General features: G+C 43.5%; 1 protein-coding gene across 1 annotated transcript in view; it reads left to right on the top strand.

Moving 5' to 3' along the window:
• The window catches only part of DEDD (death effector domain containing), a 98,082-nt gene extending 81,570 nt beyond the window's left edge, over positions 1 to 16,512 (top strand). Inside the window, exons 4-5 of the mRNA XM_086945428.1 lie at positions 10,172 to 10,318; positions 15,103 to 16,512. Coding sequence (XP_086801554.1) covers positions 10,172 to 10,318; positions 15,103 to 15,479 — 524 coding nt within the window. The 3' untranslated portion in view covers positions 15,480 to 16,512. The remainder of the gene's footprint in view (positions 1 to 10,171; positions 10,319 to 15,102) is intronic.
• The last annotated feature ends 4,019 nt before the right edge of the window (positions 16,513 to 20,531 follow it).

Here is a 20,531-nt window from a genome sequence, read left to right as displayed (position 1 = left end):
CAAGACAGAAATAAGGGCATGGTCAGAAAGGGAGCGCAGAGCTATCTTCGAGGAATGTAGGGTGTTCATGAAAACTATGGATGCTAGGAAATGATCAAGGCGCACGTAAGTTTTGTGTGCCGCAAAATAATGTGTAGTCCTGTTCACCTGGATGCTGCATCCGCCACACATCATGCAAGCCACCGACCTCCAACCTCCACTTCCCACCCACTGACCGAGCCCAAGCCTGATATGATCGCTGCCTCAACCTGTCAAGCTCCGCATTCTTAACAAGATTAAAATCACCCCCCACTAGAATCGCCGCATCCGGGGAGGTGATGATTTCTGCTAAGGCGGAAAGCAGAAATGATTCTTGTTTCTCATTAGGGGCTTAGAGAGAGCCCAACGTCAGATGCACTTCGCCCCCCTGCACCCTAATCGCCTACAACCTTCCCTTTATTTCTGCCACTGTGACACCACCTTTTACAGGCAACGCTACTCAATAAGATAGCCGCGCCATTCATTTTGGACGGCCCAGCGGACCAGAACTGCTGCGGGAAGCGCTTATCACGCATGCGCACGATATCTTTGGACAACAGGTACGTCTCTTGGAGTAGGCAAATGTCCCCACCAGCATTTTCCAAAAGAGACAGTATAGCGGTGCGGTTCACAGGATTATTCAACCCCGAACATTCAAACTTACAATCTTTAAGTCTTTACCCATTGAATCTTCAGAAACATATTATTCATCTCAGTAAATACCCATTAGCCGACCCCAGAACCACACATAATACCCTGCGTTGCCTTGAGGCGCCCTTCCCTGCCCTAGGAACTGATGCAAAGACCCCAAAATAAACCCCAAATAAACCCTAGCCCCAAAAAATGCCCAACAGCACAGGACTGATAAGAAAAAGTTGACAAAAAATACATGACCATTGTTCGTCGTATACGTGAAACAGCACAGAACCAAAAAGCAAAAGTCAACACAAAATACATGACCAAAGTTTGTCATATTAGGAAAAGTCTAGGGGATCGTGACCGCAACCAATAACTAATTTGTAAATGTCGTCCAGGAACCATATGAACGCATGGGGACCTCCAGCTCACCAAGCCGAACAGTCCCTTCGATTCCCCACGGCGCCTCTCACAACACACCTCACTGGACCATCCATCTTTAATGTCACGGGGGAGCTGTGCTCACTGCGGATTGTGACAGGGAGGAAATCACAGCTTCTCTCTCCTTCGCTCTCACAGCCTGGTCGAGTTTCTTGATCAGCGATGCCTTCCCCACTTGCTGCCAACTAGAGTTGTGCCGAGCACCCCCTGGTGCCACGCCCCTCGGCACCATCCGCTGGCGTGCTTCTGTCGATGCCCAGTGTCTCCAGCGCCTCCTCAAGAGATCTGAGAATTAGGAGCTTTCCTTGGTGCTTAAATATGATGCGGAACGGGTGGCCCCAGGAGTAAGGGATGTCCTTCTCGCAGAGATAGTTGGTCTCAGGCTGAAACGCTCGCTGCTTAAACAGGGTGGAGGCTGCCAGATCTTGAAAAATCGCAGGTCGATGTCCGCGGAAATGCACAGGCTGCGCCTCACGGGCCTTCCGGATGATTCATTCTTTCAACTGCAAATCGTGAATGCACACAAGTATGTTCGGAGGAGGAGCTTTGTTACCACAGGGAGGCCTACACGGTGGACCCGGTCCGTCTGGATATCGGTTCCCTCATCGTCCCCAAGGAGCTGCTGAAATAAAGCGAGAACGTAGGCGCGAAGATCGTCGCCTTCCTCCTTCCATGGCACGTCCCTGATGCGCAAGTTGTTCCACCTGGGGCGGTTGTCCAGGTTTTCCGCATGGGACTGGAGATCAATGTTCTGACTCATCACGACTTGCTGCAGAAGGTGTAGTTCTTCATCTCTGCTTGCATCGTGCTCCTCCAGAGTTGCCACCCTCTCCCCTATTTCATCCACGTTGCGCCGCATCTCTTTAAGATCCGCAGCTAGCTGGGATTTTAGCTCCTGAATGTCCTCCTTTATGGCTGTAAATAGCTCTACCATAAAGGCCTTGGTTGCGGGGGCATCATCACCTTCCGACTGGCCTGCACCCTTCTCTCCCTGCATAGAGGAGTGACTGGACTGCTTGAGAAGTAGCTCCTATAGTGACTTCTCCTTGCGTGCCTTCGCTGTCTCCATTTCGGCCCTTTCTCTCCACAATGTCAAGCCAGGCTACCGGGCCGACAGACGTCGTCTGGCTTTCCTACCAGCTCTTCCGCCAAGTGGTACTCTGTAAGTCACTGAGACTCAGCCCAGGCCCCTTATCTGCACTGCGAGGGGCTCACCACTGCGTTCAGTCCCCCCCCCCCCAACTCAACGTTTTGTCCAGGGAGCAGCCACCCTTGCCCCTCCTGGGCAATGAAGTCTCCTCATGCAAAGCCCCAGCCAACAGCAACCAGCTGGTGCATGGCCTAGGCGCGCACCGTCCACCGGTCCGCGGATCGATCAGGCCTACCACTGTTCCATCTTTACTCAGTTGCGCCCTCCTTACTGCCGCTCTCTGCCCAGACCGGAACCAGGCAGCATTCCTCACCGGGCCTCTGGTCGCACCATGCACTCAGGGAAACTCTCAACCCCCAGAGTTACTGCACCACCCGGCTTATCATAGGAGCACCAGGAGAGCACCCAGTCCGCACTCCCTGCAGCCCACACAGAGCATCAATATCTTCTCTTAGGCCGCTGTGTCTCAAGCCCCCATTCCAGTCTCAGCCACAATGGGGGTGGGGGGTATCTCCTCCCGCCGCCAAACAGGCTCACTACGCCGTGCGCGGAGCCCCGCAGACCGATCTCAGCAGGGGGGCCTCCCAGGATGACACTTCAAACCCCCGCCGTGTAAATGCGCAGACCGCTCCACTCACCAGCGTTCACTGTCTGCTGATCTACGGAGCGAGAGTGGCCTCCTCGAGCCGCCCCTGCACATCAGGCCCGCTCGCTCCTCACCTCAGGTGCTACTCGTTGCCGCCAACCGCTCCTCTTCATCCGGGGCCAGGACCAAACCCGGCGCCTCCAGCACTGCCAGGCTCGGAGAGAGCAGAACCGTGGGCCAACACCGGGGAGCCGATCAGGAGCAATCGCCGCGGTCCTCCCGGTCCCCGACACACCAACTCCCGCCAGAGGTGAGGCCAGTCAGCGGAAGCAGAGCCCCAAAATGGCACCAATGCGGGTCCCCTCACCACGACGGCAACACCGGCCGCCTTGCTGCCAGCTCTCAGCTAAGTCACTCACAGGTGGGCACTCCACTGAACAGTGGCTCCAATCCCTACCCCGGGTCAACACTCCCAGGCGACTGCTATGGGAACTCCTGCAGGGCTGCAATCAGCTATAGGCCCGATCGGCCGTCACCACACGTCGCTACAGAGGACCGGAATTATGGAGTTCCGGCAAAAGAGAATCGGCCCACTGCTGCAGGATCAGCCGCCGAGTTCACTCAATCACCGCAGATCGCCGGATGGCACTCCAGGGTGGGTGATATATCAAAGTAAAAATTTGGCGGCGCCCGAGGGACAGGATTCCACGTCCTATTGTGTTGCCATCTTAGCCATGCCCCCCCTCACTATAATTTTAGAAGTTATTAAAGCTACATTTCTATTGCAAGTTTAAAAACCGATTACTTGAAACTGAGATTCGGTCTGTTGGAGTTCAGTTAGCTAAGCAGAGTTTGAAAAAAGATAGGACAATAAATGTTTGCATTTTGTGCAATGCTTAATCGAACGGGTGGTCTCGTAGTCTTTAGGTCGGTTTGATGCAGAGACTATTTTTTTTAAAACTGCACTGCTTAAATTTGGTGTGGGAACTTGCAAAAATAAGCCATTAAAATGTTTCAACTAAAGGAAGGAGGAGCTTGCTGCTAAAAAGAGCTGCTTGACAGGCTACGCTTCCTTGGTGGTCTGTCATTTTGTTATATTCTCTAAAGAAAGCTATACCAAGTGATTTAAGCATGAGTTTCAATGGTAGCTTGCTGACCACACAATTACATTTTTAACTTAATTTATTGTTCTAACATTTTATATTATAGGTATTTTTTTTTTAGTTCATATTGACTTTATTGTAATGGTTTTAATTAACCACACAATAAAACCATTACTATTACTGCCCTGATGGCATTCCCAGCGAGTTATTTAATTTGGAGGTGGATTTGTAGGTCCCCTTGCTCACCCAGCATTTACATGTGGCCTTCAGAGCGAGCCCCCCCCCCCCCCCCCTCTCTCTGGCTGGAAACGCCCCATCATCCTGATCTTCAAGAAGGGCAACAGGGCTGACCCAGCTTGTTACTGCCCCATTTCATAGGTGGACAGCGATATTAAGGTGTTGGGAAGGTTTCTGCTGAACCGCTTGTTCATGTGGGTGACTGATATGAATATTCTTTCAGAAGAGCAGTATAGGTTTAGGGCTGGACAGGGCACTGTGACTCAGACCCTGAATCTTTTCATGCTGACCACTAAATATATTAGGAGGAGGGACAGGGCAGTCCACTTGGTCCTCATAGACCTAAGCTCAGGCTTTGTTCGATTCAAAAGAGCTAAGCTCTGGGCTTCACTTGGGTCCATGGGGGTCGAACTGGCCCTGCTGTCCTTCTTCTTACATTCTTTGCACAAAGGGCTTTCCTCTTCGGTCAGATATGGGCCGGAGGAAGAATGCACAGTGCTCCTGGAGTTGAGAGGGGTGCATACTGGCCCCCTTTCTCTTCACTCTTTACATTTATGGCCTGGATATGACACTGCTGGATCCAGGAGTGGATCACAGTGCTCCTAGAGTTGATGAGAGAGGTGCATACTGGCCCCCTTTCTCTTCACTCTTTACATGTATGGCCTGGATATTACGGTGCCGGATCCAGGAGTGGATGTCCCAACGGTAGACGGTAGTCATCTGCCTGTTCTTTTATACACGGACGACGTCATCCTTGTGTCTCCAACAGCTATGGGTTTGCAACGTCTGTTGATCTTTTTATTATTTATTTGGATGGACTTGATCTCACCACTAATTACTTCAAATCCCACATCATGGTGGTGGGCCCTAGGAACACCTATATCTAATAGTTACACTGTTAAGGGCCACCCAATTTCCAGGGTTGAGCACTTTTTAGGTCTCGCCTGTCCATGCACATCGAGCTTGCGAGACTATGGGGGCTTAACCACTCTTTACCTAACTTGCAAGGAATCGTGGCGATTCCTTGCAGTGCCCGTGACTTTTAAGCTCAATGCACATGCGCATTGAGCTTAAAAGCGCGTGCACATGCCCCCAGCCGCCTGCCTTGCCTACTCTCTCTCTCACAGCCTCCCCCAGCTCCGCCCCCTCACTTCTTGATTGCACGGCCGCTAGGCCGTGCCTCCCCTACTCTCCTCCCCCCTCCTCCTCCTACTCTCCTCCCCTGCCTGCCGTGTCGCACCTCTCCCCTCTCCCCGCTCCGCCCCCTCCCCTGCCCGCCGTGTCCTGGTTAGCTTGGGAGTTTTGTTTCATTGTCAACTCACGAGTACTAGGAACTCTTTTTTAATCCTCACAGGAGCCACAGAGGCATGTTTAACAGCTTTCTTTGTTTGTTGTTTATGATTTATAGTCCGGGATTTTTGCCCTCTCCGCATTTGAAAGCATTTTTCGATGGCTCCCGCCCCAAGAACAATAACTGGTGGTGTCACCGGGAGCCGCGAATTCCTGTGGAAGATGTCTCTGTTTTTACCAATTTAAATGCAAAAACAGTCAGCCAGTTAAGTAATTAGCATGTCAATGCCGAAGCATGTACGGAGCTTAACCCCGGATTTATTCACGTGGAGAGAAAAGCCCACATTTTTCATAGAGTATTCTGACTCTGACCATTTGTGTCTGCAGGTGTGGGGTGACTCACTCCTCTGATAATCAGCCTGCAGCGACACTGGTGCCTTAAGTATGTGTCACTTTAGCCGGAGTTCCCAGCTGTTCCTCCTTGGAAGGTCCAAATGTGGGACAAAAAATGCCGACTCATGTTTTTGTAACACTTACCCCTTCGTTGTTCGTGTTCAACATATCTTTAGTGGATCTTGATATTTAACATTCCCCCCTCCCCACAGCAATGTCCTCCGTTTTCACTCGCTGCCTCCTCCCGCTCTCCTTAATCCGCTCTCCCTCCTCCCACACCCCCGCTCCGCCCCTTCCCCTGCCTGCCGCGTCGCATTTCTCCTCCCCCCTCCCCACAGCAATGCAGGCCTGTTGCGACAACACCTAACCAGGGGAACAAGCCTGCTATCCCTTCCGCTTGTTTTACATACAACTTTGTCCGCTATCTCTTCACTCCCGCCTGTGCACCTCTTGTCTCATGTGTGGCTAAACTATGTCGCAGTTAAACCTATCAGTTCCAAAGTGATTTTGTTATCCGGGGAATTGTCTGGAACTCTCTTTTTTAATCCTCACCGGAGCCACAGAGGCATGTTTAACAGCTTTCTTTGTTTGTTGTTTATGACTTATAGTCCGGGATTTTTGCCCTCTCCGCATTTGAAAGGATTTTTCGATGGCTCCCGCCCCAAGAACAATAACTGGTGGTGTCACCGGGAGCCGCGAATTCCTGTGGAAGATGTCTCTGTTTTTACCAATTTAAACGCAAAAAACAGTCAGCCAGTTAAGCAATTAGCATGTCAATGCCGAAGCATGTACGGAGCTTAACCCCGGATTTATTCACGTGGAGAGAAAAGCCCACATTTTTCATACAGTATTCTGACTGTTCTTGGATTTTCGTCACAATAAAATACACTGAACATAATCTTCACAAAATTATTTTTCAAACGTTTAAGCTATTGCCATTATAAATTACAATAAATTTTATTTAAGTATTAATTATTTACAAAATTAAAAGCCATTGTTATTTGCAATATCAATACATCTAAGTCACGTAAAGACAACACACATTGCATTACAAATGCTATAGGTGTCACATTTGCGAAAGTTAAAACTATTGACATTGTAACTGACAAAGCTATTACTTTTGCTATTTTCAAAACCAACACATAAATAAAAAAAGTGTCCTTTACAATACCAATTGCTCAAACTTTCCTAATGCGAGACCTATTGCATTTCCAATGCTTGTTGTATTTAGGGATCCTTTTTGATTCCAGACTCTTGACAACCTTTGGCGAAGGAAAATACCTTGAAGTTTAAATCGGCCATTAACGGTCTTTGGCAAAGCGTATGGGTCATACCAACGTTTAGGCTATGCTCAAACTTTTTAAGGCCAAATGTCTCGTTTACCTGTTGTTATGGCTGTAAAATTTGAGGCTATGTGTCCTGCCCACAGCACCAGGTTGCAGAAAATGTTTTCCTGAGAAGCCTTCTCAAAGTACCAGCGAGCACCCCGTATGAGATGCTTCACAAGGAAGTGGGAATAGGGTATATAATCTACTTGATTGCCTTGCGTCCTCTGTTATATTTGTTGCCTGTCTGGTTGAAAGAGGATTTGCCTCTTAACCTCATGCGCGCTAGCGGAATTCCGCTCGCACGCTGAGATTTTTTAAATCGCATGTTACGTGACGAGCTGGGCTCGTCATCAGCGTGCGAGGAGGCTACGCCATGACGAGCCCAGCTCGTCATCAGCGTGGAAGGGGTTAATAGGCTCATCATTCGCGACTGTATAGCCTTGGACGGCATGTTGAGCATTCCCTGCTTGCTTATATTAGGCACACTTTTAAATCTGTGGGTCGTCCTGAGCTGTTTTCTGATCCAGACAGTATAGATAGGCAGGATATACCATGGCTAAAGCAGGCATTTTATGAAAGGGTAGCTGTGAAATGTGAGGCAACAGCCCTTTACAAGCACTTTGTGTCATTTCATCTTGGGGAAAATTACCTGGACTGGAGCCCTATTTGCTCCTGGAGATATCCCCGCAGGTTGTTAACATATTTTAGGTTCAACATGTTTTATCAACTTCTGTTAGCCAAGGGGTCTTGGTTGAAAGTTTCAAACCTTCCACCGTGTTCTTTTAATGATGTTTCTCCCCCAGACTCCCTCCACATTGTCATGTTATGACCCAGATTTAATCATCTCCATTATAAATTCATACATCTACTTATTTTGTCAATTAATTTCACTCCAGTTATGCTGGCCTTTCTTTTTCTTCCAATGTTAAAACCACCAACCATCTGTTTTATCTGACTCGTTTTTGGTATTAATAATATTTGTTTTCTTTTTTCAACATTTGAGCTTTATCCCTTTTAGCTATTTTAATGTTATGATTTAATCAGTTTGTCAAAGAAGTATTCTTCTTTTATTTGTTAGTTTATCATTTGTATTGGAGCCATCCTAATTTTCTATGTTATTTATTTTATTTGTATACTTTGTGATGTTTAACAAAAATCGAATAAAGTTTTTACTACCACTGCTCTTACTGTGGTGTCTGTTAAATTCTTTGGGCTTCAGTTACCTTGCCACCTTACTTTGGTTGACCTGTTGAGTCATGCTAATGTTAGTCTCCTAGTAGTCCTACTTTCCATGGGTCCCATCAATTCCAGATGTAGACGCAACTCGTGTAATTCTGTTTCATGTAATCACGTGGTATTACCTAAAAACTATACGAGATTATGCACAGAAATGCCCCTCATGTAAAAGATTGACACAAGCTTTCCCTTTACACTAATAGTGCAAAATCCAATAGTAACATGAATCGCAGTTGAGTAGGCGCTCGCTTAATGTGCACTTGTGATAGGATTTTCCCTGAATTTACACCAATATTTAGTGCTAGTTTCTTAGATCCAAATGTACCCTTACATCCAAAATGGACGCAAGGATGCATTTTACGTCTGGAAAATGGAGCTAAATGCAACAGAATATAAACAGCAGAGCAAGCGGCCTTTCATGCACCCCAAATGTGCTCTTATGGCAGGATTCCCCCCCACCCCAATTACTCTTAATTACGCAAGAAGCGTAATCAGTAATCCTGCATCCATTAGTAACGCACAATTACGCTGGCATAATAATATTCCTCCCAGGCCTGATCAGAGCATATAGATGCATATACCTCATATACATATTACCTGGCTGCTTAACTATGCCTGCAATGGTGTCCCCGAGACCGTAAATATTCTGATTGTTTAACTGATCCACGGACAAGGTTCTGTATGAGGTAGTCTTAGCTAGGGTTCCAAGAACTCCTAATGTGGTATTAACACTCATATATACATGTCTAGCTGTTAAACCGCACTTTAAGTAAGGTCTCTGTCAGCTCTCTGAAGGTTAGCAAGCCTTACCCACGTTGGAATATTGATTCTTTGCTGACTTTCTAACAAGGTTATTTTGAGTATTTCTTGCTTTCACTAAAAATGTCTGTAATGTATTAACATAAGCACGTTCCTCTTCCTGTTGATGTACCTATTTATGTGGTATGGCTCATATAAGCCTAGTGGTCTTTCACCACCGTGTGCATCTAAATATTGTTAGTAAAGCATCCATTTTGGATGCTCATTGGCCATTAGACAATCATCATATAGTTAATGTAAGGTCTAAGTCTGATGCCATCTTCGAATATTTTGGCTAATTATAGGTGCATGTAAAATTCATCTTGTAATTAAAATATGTGCTATGAAATCTTCAAACTATTTAGGCGGAAGGAGGACAGGATGTGCCCACAAGTACAGGTTAGTCATGGTAGTGGCTTGTATCCTAGGTTCCCTTACTCCTAACAGCTCTTCCACATACTTTAAATAGGTTGTTGCCTAAACAGAGTGAGGCTAGACCAATGAGGGAATTACTGAGCTTGTGAACAATATCTATTATACAAAGCCAAAATGTGCCTCACTACTCTGACCCTCACTCCAGTCTGGAGAAAGGGAAAATTGTGCCTATGATTACCAGAATCTTTACGGTGATAAATGACTCTTTCGAAGATGGAGCACAGCCACCTCATGCATTTTTTTAAAGGAATGTTAATAATTGAAATATCTTTGATCCTACTATTTGATTCAGCATAGCCCACTACAAGAGATTCATAGAATGACAAGCATTAGCAGATGCCAGTATACTGGGGTAACTAGGCTATGACTGCATTTAGTGGAAGGCTACTACTAATGCTTTGAATTTTTCTGTCTGAACTAGTTTTGTTACTAAAATTACCACTGTTGCTGTTGATTCTACCTACTGCTATTTTCCGCTTGATTAGATTTTTCCTCTAATAAATGTCTTCTGTTGTCTTAGTGCCTCAGTCCCACCCTATGGTTTGCTGTTCACCGTCTGGACCACAGATCTGTACCAAGAGGCCAGGTCGTGGTAGGAAATCTCTTTGCAGCCAACTTAAAAGAAGGAAATCTGCAACACCAGACCCTAAAGAAAAACAAACTTGTGGTAAGAGTGACCGTATTAGTTCAGCAGCAGTATTGTTTGGTTGGGGAAACGCATCTTTACCTTTCAGAAAATTTAACTGGAGACTGCTACGGTATTCTTAAAAATTAAATAGTATTGTGGCTAGCAATAGGTAATCGTTTGGATTTTTAAATAGTTCTTTGCACACAGCTCTCCTTTTCAAAGTGGATTTCCCACCCTTCTTATTCCGAGGGGCTTAGGTCCTCCTTCGGCTTGAAATGTGGTCATCTTGCAGCAGATGATCCCCACTGCTTTTTTGTGTCTTTTGAAATAGGTTGGTTTTCAAACTGTATCCAATCCACACACTTCACGTTATGACCGGCCTTGGCCAATCAGAAATTGGTGGATCATATTCATGGTTTGTGATTTGTGCAGTGTATGACTGAAGAGATTGATGCTTCAGTCAATTGTATCACTTTAACGTTTTAAATGTACTTATTTTTCGGTCGTGGTTAGGTTTAAAAAAAAAAAAGTTAAAATGGATCTTGGATCCTGACTTTTCATTGGAGAGTCAGGCAGGCTATCTGCTACTGTCTCCTTCTTGAAAGCTTGCCTTCTAGACTTCAGTTGCTCGTTAGGTGTGTTTCTTGAGTGCTTTTCAACTACTGGTCTCCTTCTTGTTCCTGCACAGGAGATAAGTGCTAAGGCAGCTTCTATCCCCTTTCAGTTAAGCATTTCTTTTAGACTTAATCTGCAAGGCAGCCATATATACCCCTTCGCTTTCTGGGTTATATTGATCCCTGGATGTCCATTCACAACTTGATGATCGTTTTAGTGTGAGCCTCAAGGATTTGTTTGGCTCAGTTCTTAATTAGCTGTCCCCCATTTGGAACTGATAGTACTCTTTGTAACGTGAGAGTCCACCTTTTTCAGTTCAGTGAACCATGTAGACATCTTTGCATATTATGCTACAGTGCTCTAGTTTCAAGGTATATAGAACATTTGCAATTTAATTGCCATTCTTTTTGCATGTCCTGATGTCATAAGTAGAGCAAAGTTGAGCTTAGCACTTAAAAACGTTCTCGATTTACAGTAGGAAAGATGTAGCACCAATAGGTGTTACCCCAGGGAAAGAACTTCTGTTAATGCGAAAGCGAGCTACTCTAACAAAGGATCATCACACGTGGATGTCTCCTCACTAGCTGCATACAGCCAGAAACCCCAACGAAGCTTAAAGCACTTGGTTAAGAAGCTTGTGAAAACTTTTTCTTGATTGGTCCATTTGTCAAGTGAAAATGTACATTCTTCCTAGGAGAAAGACCCTGTGCTACACCTTTCTCTGGTAATGGGACAACTTTGTTAAATCGAGTGGAATGCAGAAAGGGCTACACTAGCATATGTCTCAGAGAAATCCAGAATCTTATCCTGTGTGATTTTTTGGTAACTAAGGCTCCCTCCATCTGAGGGCGTGTTGTTCCAGTGTCCACTGCCCTGGCTGACTTTTCTGGTGCATGGAATTTTGTACAACATCTCTCTTGCCCCAGTGAAGAACTCCTCTTCTTCAGTGCCTCTGTGACATGCTCTTTCCTGAGCATGAATAATTGTTGAAAACCGATGAAGCACTGCACAGCTCCCCATCTCTCAGTTAAATGCTGATCCCAGTGCATGAAAAATGGCTAAAATATCCCTCCTGGACACCAAAACTCGCTTTAGACATTGAAGTATTCTTCACTGGTAAGAGCCATAGTATTACTTGGGGGTTTGCTAATGCATCTGTGCTGTCGAGATGTTGTGCCTCTGAAGTCTGGTGTATTCAGTGAGGGTAAGGATCATTCCTTCTTCCCTGGAGCTCACAGAACTTTTGCTGAGGAGCAGCTACAGCTGTGAAGTAGTGTGGCTCACTGGTTAGAGGCGGCAGACCCGAGAGCAGAGGACGGCCCGGGACCAGGGTTCGATTCCTGGCGCGGCAGGTTTCTGGACCAGGGTCAGCGGACTCGATAATTCTCTCGCCTCGGTGCCCACTCTGATCAGCGATCACACTCGGCAACTCTGGGCATTAGCTTGCCTCATCTTCACTAACGGCCCCACCAGACCGCTGGGGATGCCTGGTCTCACCCTGGAGATACCCATTAAGGCACCATCTCTCAGGGAAGCCAGGAAGGGTTTCGCAGCGGTCGAAGCGCCTTGGGACCCTACGGGTAAGTAGTGCGCTATATAAATGTCTATACATTTACATTTACAGAAGATGACCCAAGATTCTGCAGCATTCAGCCAGTCGCTCATGAAAACAGTGCTATGCCTGTTCTACTGTTGCCTGCATTGCGTCACCTCCCCTACTTGCAGACAGAAGACTGGAGCATAGACAAAGAAGGCATAGAAGTACCATTATGGAAAATCTTTCTAGGAAGCAGCAGGTTAAGTGTGCGCTGGGTGTTACTCAGTATTGATAGTCTCATAGGAGACACAAGCAGAGGCCACCAGCAGATTAGTTTTCTAGTCCACATCAGGAACCTTTACCTACATTTACTAGTGATAACAATGATGATGACAGACATGAGTAAGTATGCTTTGAGATTCGAGCCAATCCACCGATTGGACTACCCAGGTGGATGGAATGGTTATTCTTCTTGAAATAAGTTGAGAAACAGAGAAACTCAACATTTAGGCTATCAATTTGCTGCATGAAGCCTCTAATTCTGCCAAATCTCAACCCAGACGAGTTGTGGCCCTTGATTCAGGTTTACTTAAGCCGACCATGCACACTTTTGTGACATCTTTTCCCATTAAACCAGTGGAATAAAGGATGGAACACGGATAGAAAGTTACTGACGGTAATCCTTTTATGTTCCAAGACACCTTTTCACCACCAGACTCCATTTTTGACTCTGCTATAACAGTAAGGCAATTAAGAGTCAGATTTCACTTTCTCTATTCACCAGGGAAAAAGTAGGCAAAAAATTGACTTCATGGGCAACATTCTGTGGCACAGGTTCCTTAAATCTGAGAGCGGTCAGTTTTTCTTCTCTCTTGGCAGATAGAACCAAGCTCTTTATCGGTTTAGTGGACAAATCTACAGCAAGAGAAAACTGTCACCAAATTAGTGGGTAAAATTAAAAACCACACACACACTGCTGGATAGTCTGCTATTAGAGCAAAAAGGTTCTCAAACATGGCGGATCAAAGATATTGCCATCACTTTTTGACAAGGTTTTCCACCTAACCGGTATATTAACTTTTTTCAAATGTAGCAGAAGACTGGATCTTCCTTATACCCTCTCCTCTCTTATGTTTATTTTTATTACAACATGCAGGTGACAATTCAACACCTGAGAAAGTGAAACGCCTGTCCAAAACACTTATTAAGGGATTTTGAGAAAATATCAGAATTTTCAGAGATACAGTTTAAAATGTGTAAAAGTAGTCACGAGGATGTTATTTTATATCCAAATAAAGATTATTATTATTATTATTATTATTATTATTATTATTAGTCACGAGAGCTATTGTGTCCTTTTTTTTTTTTATTGCAACAAACAGTATCCATTGCAATTCCATAAAAAGCAGGAGAAGCCCCTTTATGCGAAGCACTGCTGCAGTGATTCTGATTCCAAGGCAGCTACACTTATGGGGGCCAAACCTTCCCTCTCACCTTTACTTAATACCTTTGGCTATTTTTCATTCTTTGTTTTGGTTGCTACCTGTGAGGCAGGAGGGTATTTTCGGCTTCCATGTCTATTCCACTGTTTATGGATATCCGAAAGAAATCCAAAATCGAAAATGGGTTTGCTCATTTGCAAGTCAAGGTTACCATCCTAGTTTAGCCTGCTCAATAAACATCACATCAGTCTTCAAAAAAAATATTAATTACTTGGTTTCTTCAGATGCTCACTGTTTCCTTTCGAAAACAAAGTACCTGGCTAACCCTGCAGTGCTTGATGGGGATTTGCTGCCTCCAGAATTCTTAAAGGTACATTGTGCTTTCAGGATTAGTCGGAGCTCGATTTTCTTTGACCTCCCCCCGCCCCCTGTACCAAAGTGGTGTTTTCATTCAAAAGTGCTTTGACTGAATTGGATCACTGGATGCATTTTTTTCAAAACAAAATAAAGTCAGAAAATGCAGCCTCTTAAGAGCATATTTACTTTATTTTAAAGCGTATTTTAATTTGTGTTCTGGGAATCCCATAACTGTCTGGATATTTTACTTATTTTGTTTCAAAGTAAATACTTCTAATGGAGAATCACAATTGTGAGTGAGTAACGTTCTTAACTGAGTCAAAAAGACTTGGGCACGGTGGTACTGGGAATCCCTGGTCATAAATCATGCCATTGGGGGATACAGTCCTCAGAATGGTGAAAAACTAGATTGAGGATACTCCGCTCTGAGCAACTGATGCATTTTAGCAGTGTGGGTGCTGGTGTAGCCTGCAGGAGTGCAGGGGGGGCAGTAGGCAGCAAGGATGTCAGAAGAAAGAGGAGCTGTTGCTCCCCGTGGTCTTCTATGGCAGGATCCAAGCTGTGCTGCTGCCGGTACCAGTTGACCCCTAAAGACGCAGTTTTAATAAGTTCAGATCTACACCCAGTAAATCCCGGGTCAGCTATTTTTGGACCTGGTCATTTCTGGACCATACCACCAGATCACTCATCAGAGAGAAGAAGGGCTGGTAAGATGAGGTGATAACTTTGAAATGAAGATGCTTGGCCTACCAAGCTTATAATGTTATAATTTTGGGTATATATTTTAGATATCTTATTTGCTTTTTTTTTAACATAAACAAATACTCAACATGATTTGCACCTTCATTTTGTTTTTATTTTTCTTGTTTTAGATATCCGCCTCAGAGTTCGGGCAGAATACTGCCAGCACGAGACGGCACTTCAAGGAAATGTCTTCTCCAATAAGCAGGACCCATTAGAACGACAGTTTGAGCGCTTTAACCAGGCCAACACCATCTTAAAATCTCGGGACCTAGGTTCCATCATCTGTGACATAAAATTTTCCGAACTCACCTACCTCGACGCATTCTGGCGTGACTACATTAACGGATCCTTGTTGGAGGCACTCAAGGGGGTTTTCATCACAGACTCTCTTAAACAGGCAGTGGGCCATGAAGCCATCAAGCTTTTAGTCAACGTTGACGAAGAAGATTATGAAATTGGACGCCAAAAACTGCTTCGGAACTTGATGATGCAATCTGCACCTTGACATTCTCTACCACCTTTTGTCTGGTTGCTTGTCCGCACTCTGAATTTTGAGAATCTTTTTTTTAAAGATTATTACAAAAACAAAATGCAAGTTCTGTATAACTTACTCTTGCTGAAGGAACTCGAACAGGTGAAGTGGAGGAGGGCCTTTTTGAAATCCTGTCCCCCTCCTTGTTCGCTCCTGTATCCCCCACAGCCTCTCTCCACTTGATAAGAGCCATTTTTCTTTTCAAAACCGCAAATAAAAATGTTTGGGAGAGATGGAGCACTGATATTTCCATCTAGGGGCCAGTTAGAGCATGATGGTTTACCAAGCATAGCACTAAGAGGAAAACACACAAAAGGTGATGATGTGGAATGATCAAATGGAAAGGACCTTGACTTCTCGCTCAGTCTCACCAAGCTCTGCAGCCTTCGTTTCGCTATATTTGTTTTGTACTGTGTAGTACTAATAAAGAATAATTATGAACATTGCTTTGGGAAGAAACCTTGGCAAATAAAAATGACATATTATTGTGAAAGTTCGATAGAAAGGTTTTTTTGGAAGTTGGTGGCATGAAAGACTAAAACACTGTATGATCCTCACAACCTCTTCGACGCCTTCTATTTAAAAAAAATAATAATAATTAAAAAAAAAGAGGGCTCAAGACAGAGAGGGTGTGGGGACCTCATGCAGTACATCCTTGTGTTCATGATTTATTTTTTAGCTGTGATGTTCACTAACGGTTACCTTTTTGTTTTCTCTCTGTGGCTCCAATTATTGATTAGATATTTGGATGAAAAATTGTGCAGCGGTCGGGGAATAGGTTGACCAATATTGATGTTTAAAAGACAAGAAGAACACAAACCCCCTCCATTGTTGGGGGTGGAACATATGTAGCATTTCCCTAATGGTCTTTAGCCAACGCACAGTATAATTTCTCACTGTTATTCAGTCTGTTGCCAATATCACTTTTGATGTCTCATCTGTGATCTGTATGACTTAAGTTGGGAGTGTGAGAGGAGAACAATAAACATTTGTCCTACCAGTGAAAGATTGTCTCGAAGATTGCTCTAAAGCACGTAGAATTAATTGTATTGATGGCTAAAGGTCTTTAATAAGTCCCATGAATACACATTTTGAGGAATAATATTTATTTTAGTTATTTCATCCCAATATGTTTTTAGTGTACCTTCATCATGGTAAGTATTTGTACATGAAGGCGGACGGGGCTCTGGACATGGCATAAAATGGTTTGTGATATCTGTGTTGCACATCAGCATCTCCTAAAGGTGCAGCTGCAAATTGCGAGAAACAAGAGTGGAAATAGAGAATATTAGATTTCAGAAGAGATTGTATGTGTATTTGGAATTTGTGATTTGCCCTTGCCCTTTTTTGTTTGTGCTTTTTCTTTTACTCACACTCACTCACTTTAACACATTCTTTCACAAACACAATAGCTCATTCTTTTCTACTTCTGTTTAAAAAAATGTATATTTATTACTCAGTTGAATATTAAAATTATTTGGTATATGAACACTACAAACCAGAATTGGCAACTTGTGTATTGACCATGTACCTTTTTTTGTAAAAATGTTTATTGAAGATAGGTTTCTTGTGCTTGAACATAAAGAAACGGTTTTGGTACTCTTTTGCACAATGGTTTCTCGTATCACAACACTCGATGAAAAATTGTAAAACCAGAAGTAGAGCTACAGCAGGAGAAATCTAAAGATCATGGAGAACACATTTTTCCAGATTTGGTGCAAGTTCTATAGCACTTTAAGTTTTGTTACCTTTCTTATGCATGCTAATTTACCTGCAATCTATGTGCTTCTGGATATAGATCCACTTCACTACTTCACTTATAATTTCAACAAATTCTTATTTTTGTTAGATGACCGTATGTTTATTTCAGTTCAGTTTATCTTTATTCTGTTAAAATAAGTGGAAACCATGAAAGATGCACCATAAGAACAGACACTCAACACTTCCTATCAAGCTTTTCGTTCTTTCTGCTCCAGAAATAAAACAAGCAGCATGATAAATATGTACATCAGTAAAAGCTGTAAATATAAAAGTTCATGTCTAACCTGTTTCAAATTCAATTTCTGGAGCTGCGGCCGAATTAAATTATTCCTCAAAATACTGTACGTGGATCAAAACCTAATAGTAAAGTGCAGTGTAGCATGTTTGATACCTTATTGCAGGGGCAAGGTGCAATTTCGGATTTCTCGGCCCAACCTTATAACTAATAGATGATGAGCAAGACTCATCATAAACCGTGTCAGTAAATAACGATGATGGGTTAGAAATTTCAGCATAAGGCTTTATGAACAGAGTGCTTTTAACCATAATTGATTGTCTTACCAAAGTTTTGGCCATAGCACCAGCCTTGTTCTCTGAATGCTTCCAGAGATAAATACTATTTTTGTTTTGTCCGTTTTACATCAGCCTTGGTAATGTAGCTGGGGCTATCAAGTAAATCAGGTCGATCTAAAGACCTAAAACTGAGCTTTATATAAATAAGCGCTGGTATGAGTCTAGCATAGTCTAGGCCAAGAGAGTCTTCCAAACTTAACCGATTCAGCTTCGTTTTGGAATATTTTATGCAATTTTATATAGCGCAAACCTTACCCGAAGGTGTCACAGCGATTTTACAAAACAACCAGTTGCGTTACATAAGGACTTTGAATTTATTTATTTATAAAGTTACATAAGAGATATAAATTGCAAATGTACACGTGGAGAGAAAAGAGGGAAAAATTGCAAATGTACAAGTTGTAAAGTCACTCAAGGAAGAGATACAAACAGATAAACTCTAAAATCACATTGGAATGGTAGTAAGTACAAAGGTGTACTACATATACTAGTGCTTAGAGTTGTCTATACAAGAGGAGTGAAAGGAGGGAAAAAATGTAAATGTACAAGTTGTAAAGTCACTCAAGGAAGAGATACAAACAGAAACTCTAAAATCACATAGGAATAGTAGTAAGTACAAAGGTCTACTACATATAATAGTGGTTAGAGATATAAATATATACAAATTGCAAATTCACTCGGGATCACATTTTAACTGTGATTAGTCTTGGTTAATTATATATTACGTATTTACAGAGCAGGAAATCATTGCCATTGTTCAGCCAGGTGTTCAGGTGGTGTTGCACTCAAGGGTGGTGGTCTTGGATCTGGAGGGATCCACCGAGTTGGAGATGCAACACAATGAACCATACTAACAAGGGTCACAATTGCATCAGAAATATAGCTCATTCCAAACTCTTCATGTACCATAACTGAGGCATGCTTTCAGGTAAGGATGGTGACATTCTCACTAATTTGTTTTCCTCTGTCGGAAGTAATGGGGCAGAAATATAACCCCAAATATTACAATTATATGAGATGATCGAAACATTTTTTATAAATAATCTTTTACATGGCTTTGAATGATTTTGGTCCTATCTGCCTAGCAAAATCGAACACACAATTAATGGCCCTACCGTCAATCTCTTCTGCCTCAGTAGTGGAGAACAACTGAGAAGTCACATATTAAACCCCAAATAAGAAAAAGACTCTACTTTACTGATTTGATGGCGACATAGTTGGACTTTGAGGAAGCAGGACCTATTGCCACGACATGAGTTTTTTTTTTAACAGTACTTAAATCCAAAGGCATTAAAAAAAACAATCTGAAAGTAGCTGCAGTCCTAAAGCAGTTCTTGACACGAGAACAGTGTTGTCTGTGTAGAGAGGAGCTGCTATTAAAAGTAAAACAGAGTGACTAAAGACCACTTACCCACATTGGGCATGTTTAGCCCTTGCTTACCCGATAAAAAAGTTGTGGATGATAACGTAAATAGGAATGGTTCCTGGATGCAGCCTAGGTGAGCACCCCATTTTAATCTAAAGTGCTCTGTGTGTTCGCCTCCCTCACCGTACCGTCAAATTGTTATGCAAATCCCTCAATAACCAAAAAATGTCCTTCTTGACCCCAGAACAGCCGAGAGCTTATCTCAATTCACTGTATCAAAGGATGAACTGAGATCCAGAAGGCCGCATGGATTGATGCATTGTTGGCTGTGGAGGACTTCGAGACCATCAGGTATAAATTTTAACTTTGGTCAATCTTCCTGTGACCAACCCTGAAACCATATTATATGTCAGACATGGCATTCTGCTTCTTTGACCAGGCTCTCAAGTGATTTTAACCCCACTCTGACCATTTTCACCTCTGAATCAACCAGTGACCTGAGCGGATAGTAATAGGGATCTTCCCTGCAGCTCTTCTTAAACAATGGCAAAATCACCCAAGGAGACCAACAGGCTGGCATCCCATGACTTAGTGCAGCATTACGCTGTAACATGTTCAGAGGAGCCCATATGCCAACGTTTGATTCAAACCAATTGCCTGAAGCCCTGGGTTACATGGTAAAACAAATTTTGTCTCTCACCACCTCCCATTTTACCTTGTCCGGCAGAGAAGGGGCAGAGGTACAGTCCAGGGCATCATAAATAGCTTGAAAATGCTTCACTCAAGCATCATCGGAAATGTGCAAAAACAGCTTGGGCCTTAAATTAGGATAACACAGGGAGCAGCTGACAATTTTCCAGAAAATGACACTATCTTTCTTAGCACAAGCATAAATGAGTTCCTCCCAAGCCTCTCTACCTGGTTATTTTTTTCTGTTCCTTTAAAATTATTTTGTAATGTGATCAACAAAAGGAGACTAAAGTGCTGTCTCTAGGAATTTGCTTCAGAGACCCATTTAGTGGGCTTTAGTGCAAGAGTGGTCGAACCACCTATTTAGAGGAGGACTAGGTGTGTTACCGCAACTAGACTTAACTGCGCCACAAATTAAATTATATGAGGACATAATTAAATTGTCCTGGAAATCATCAAGATACACCTCAAACTCTTGTTCACATTTCTGAAATAATTTGGTGTAAAATAATGCAGGAATAATATTTGCCCATTTTATCCTGCAACCTTGGTCCTGCAGTGTTACCACACTTTTGCAAACGTGGATCCTAGAGTTTGTACCGAAACTCCACTCAAAAGAGGCTATGAACGGCTTA

The sequence above is a fragment of the Lissotriton vulgaris genome, chromosome 12 (assembly GCF_964263255.1).
Source record: "Lissotriton vulgaris chromosome 12, aLisVul1.2, whole genome shotgun sequence".
Taxonomy (NCBI): Eukaryota; Metazoa; Chordata; class Amphibia; order Caudata; family Salamandridae; genus Lissotriton; species Lissotriton vulgaris.
Note: the sequence above shows the minus strand (reverse complement) of the source record. Positions and strands in the feature narration are given on the sequence as shown.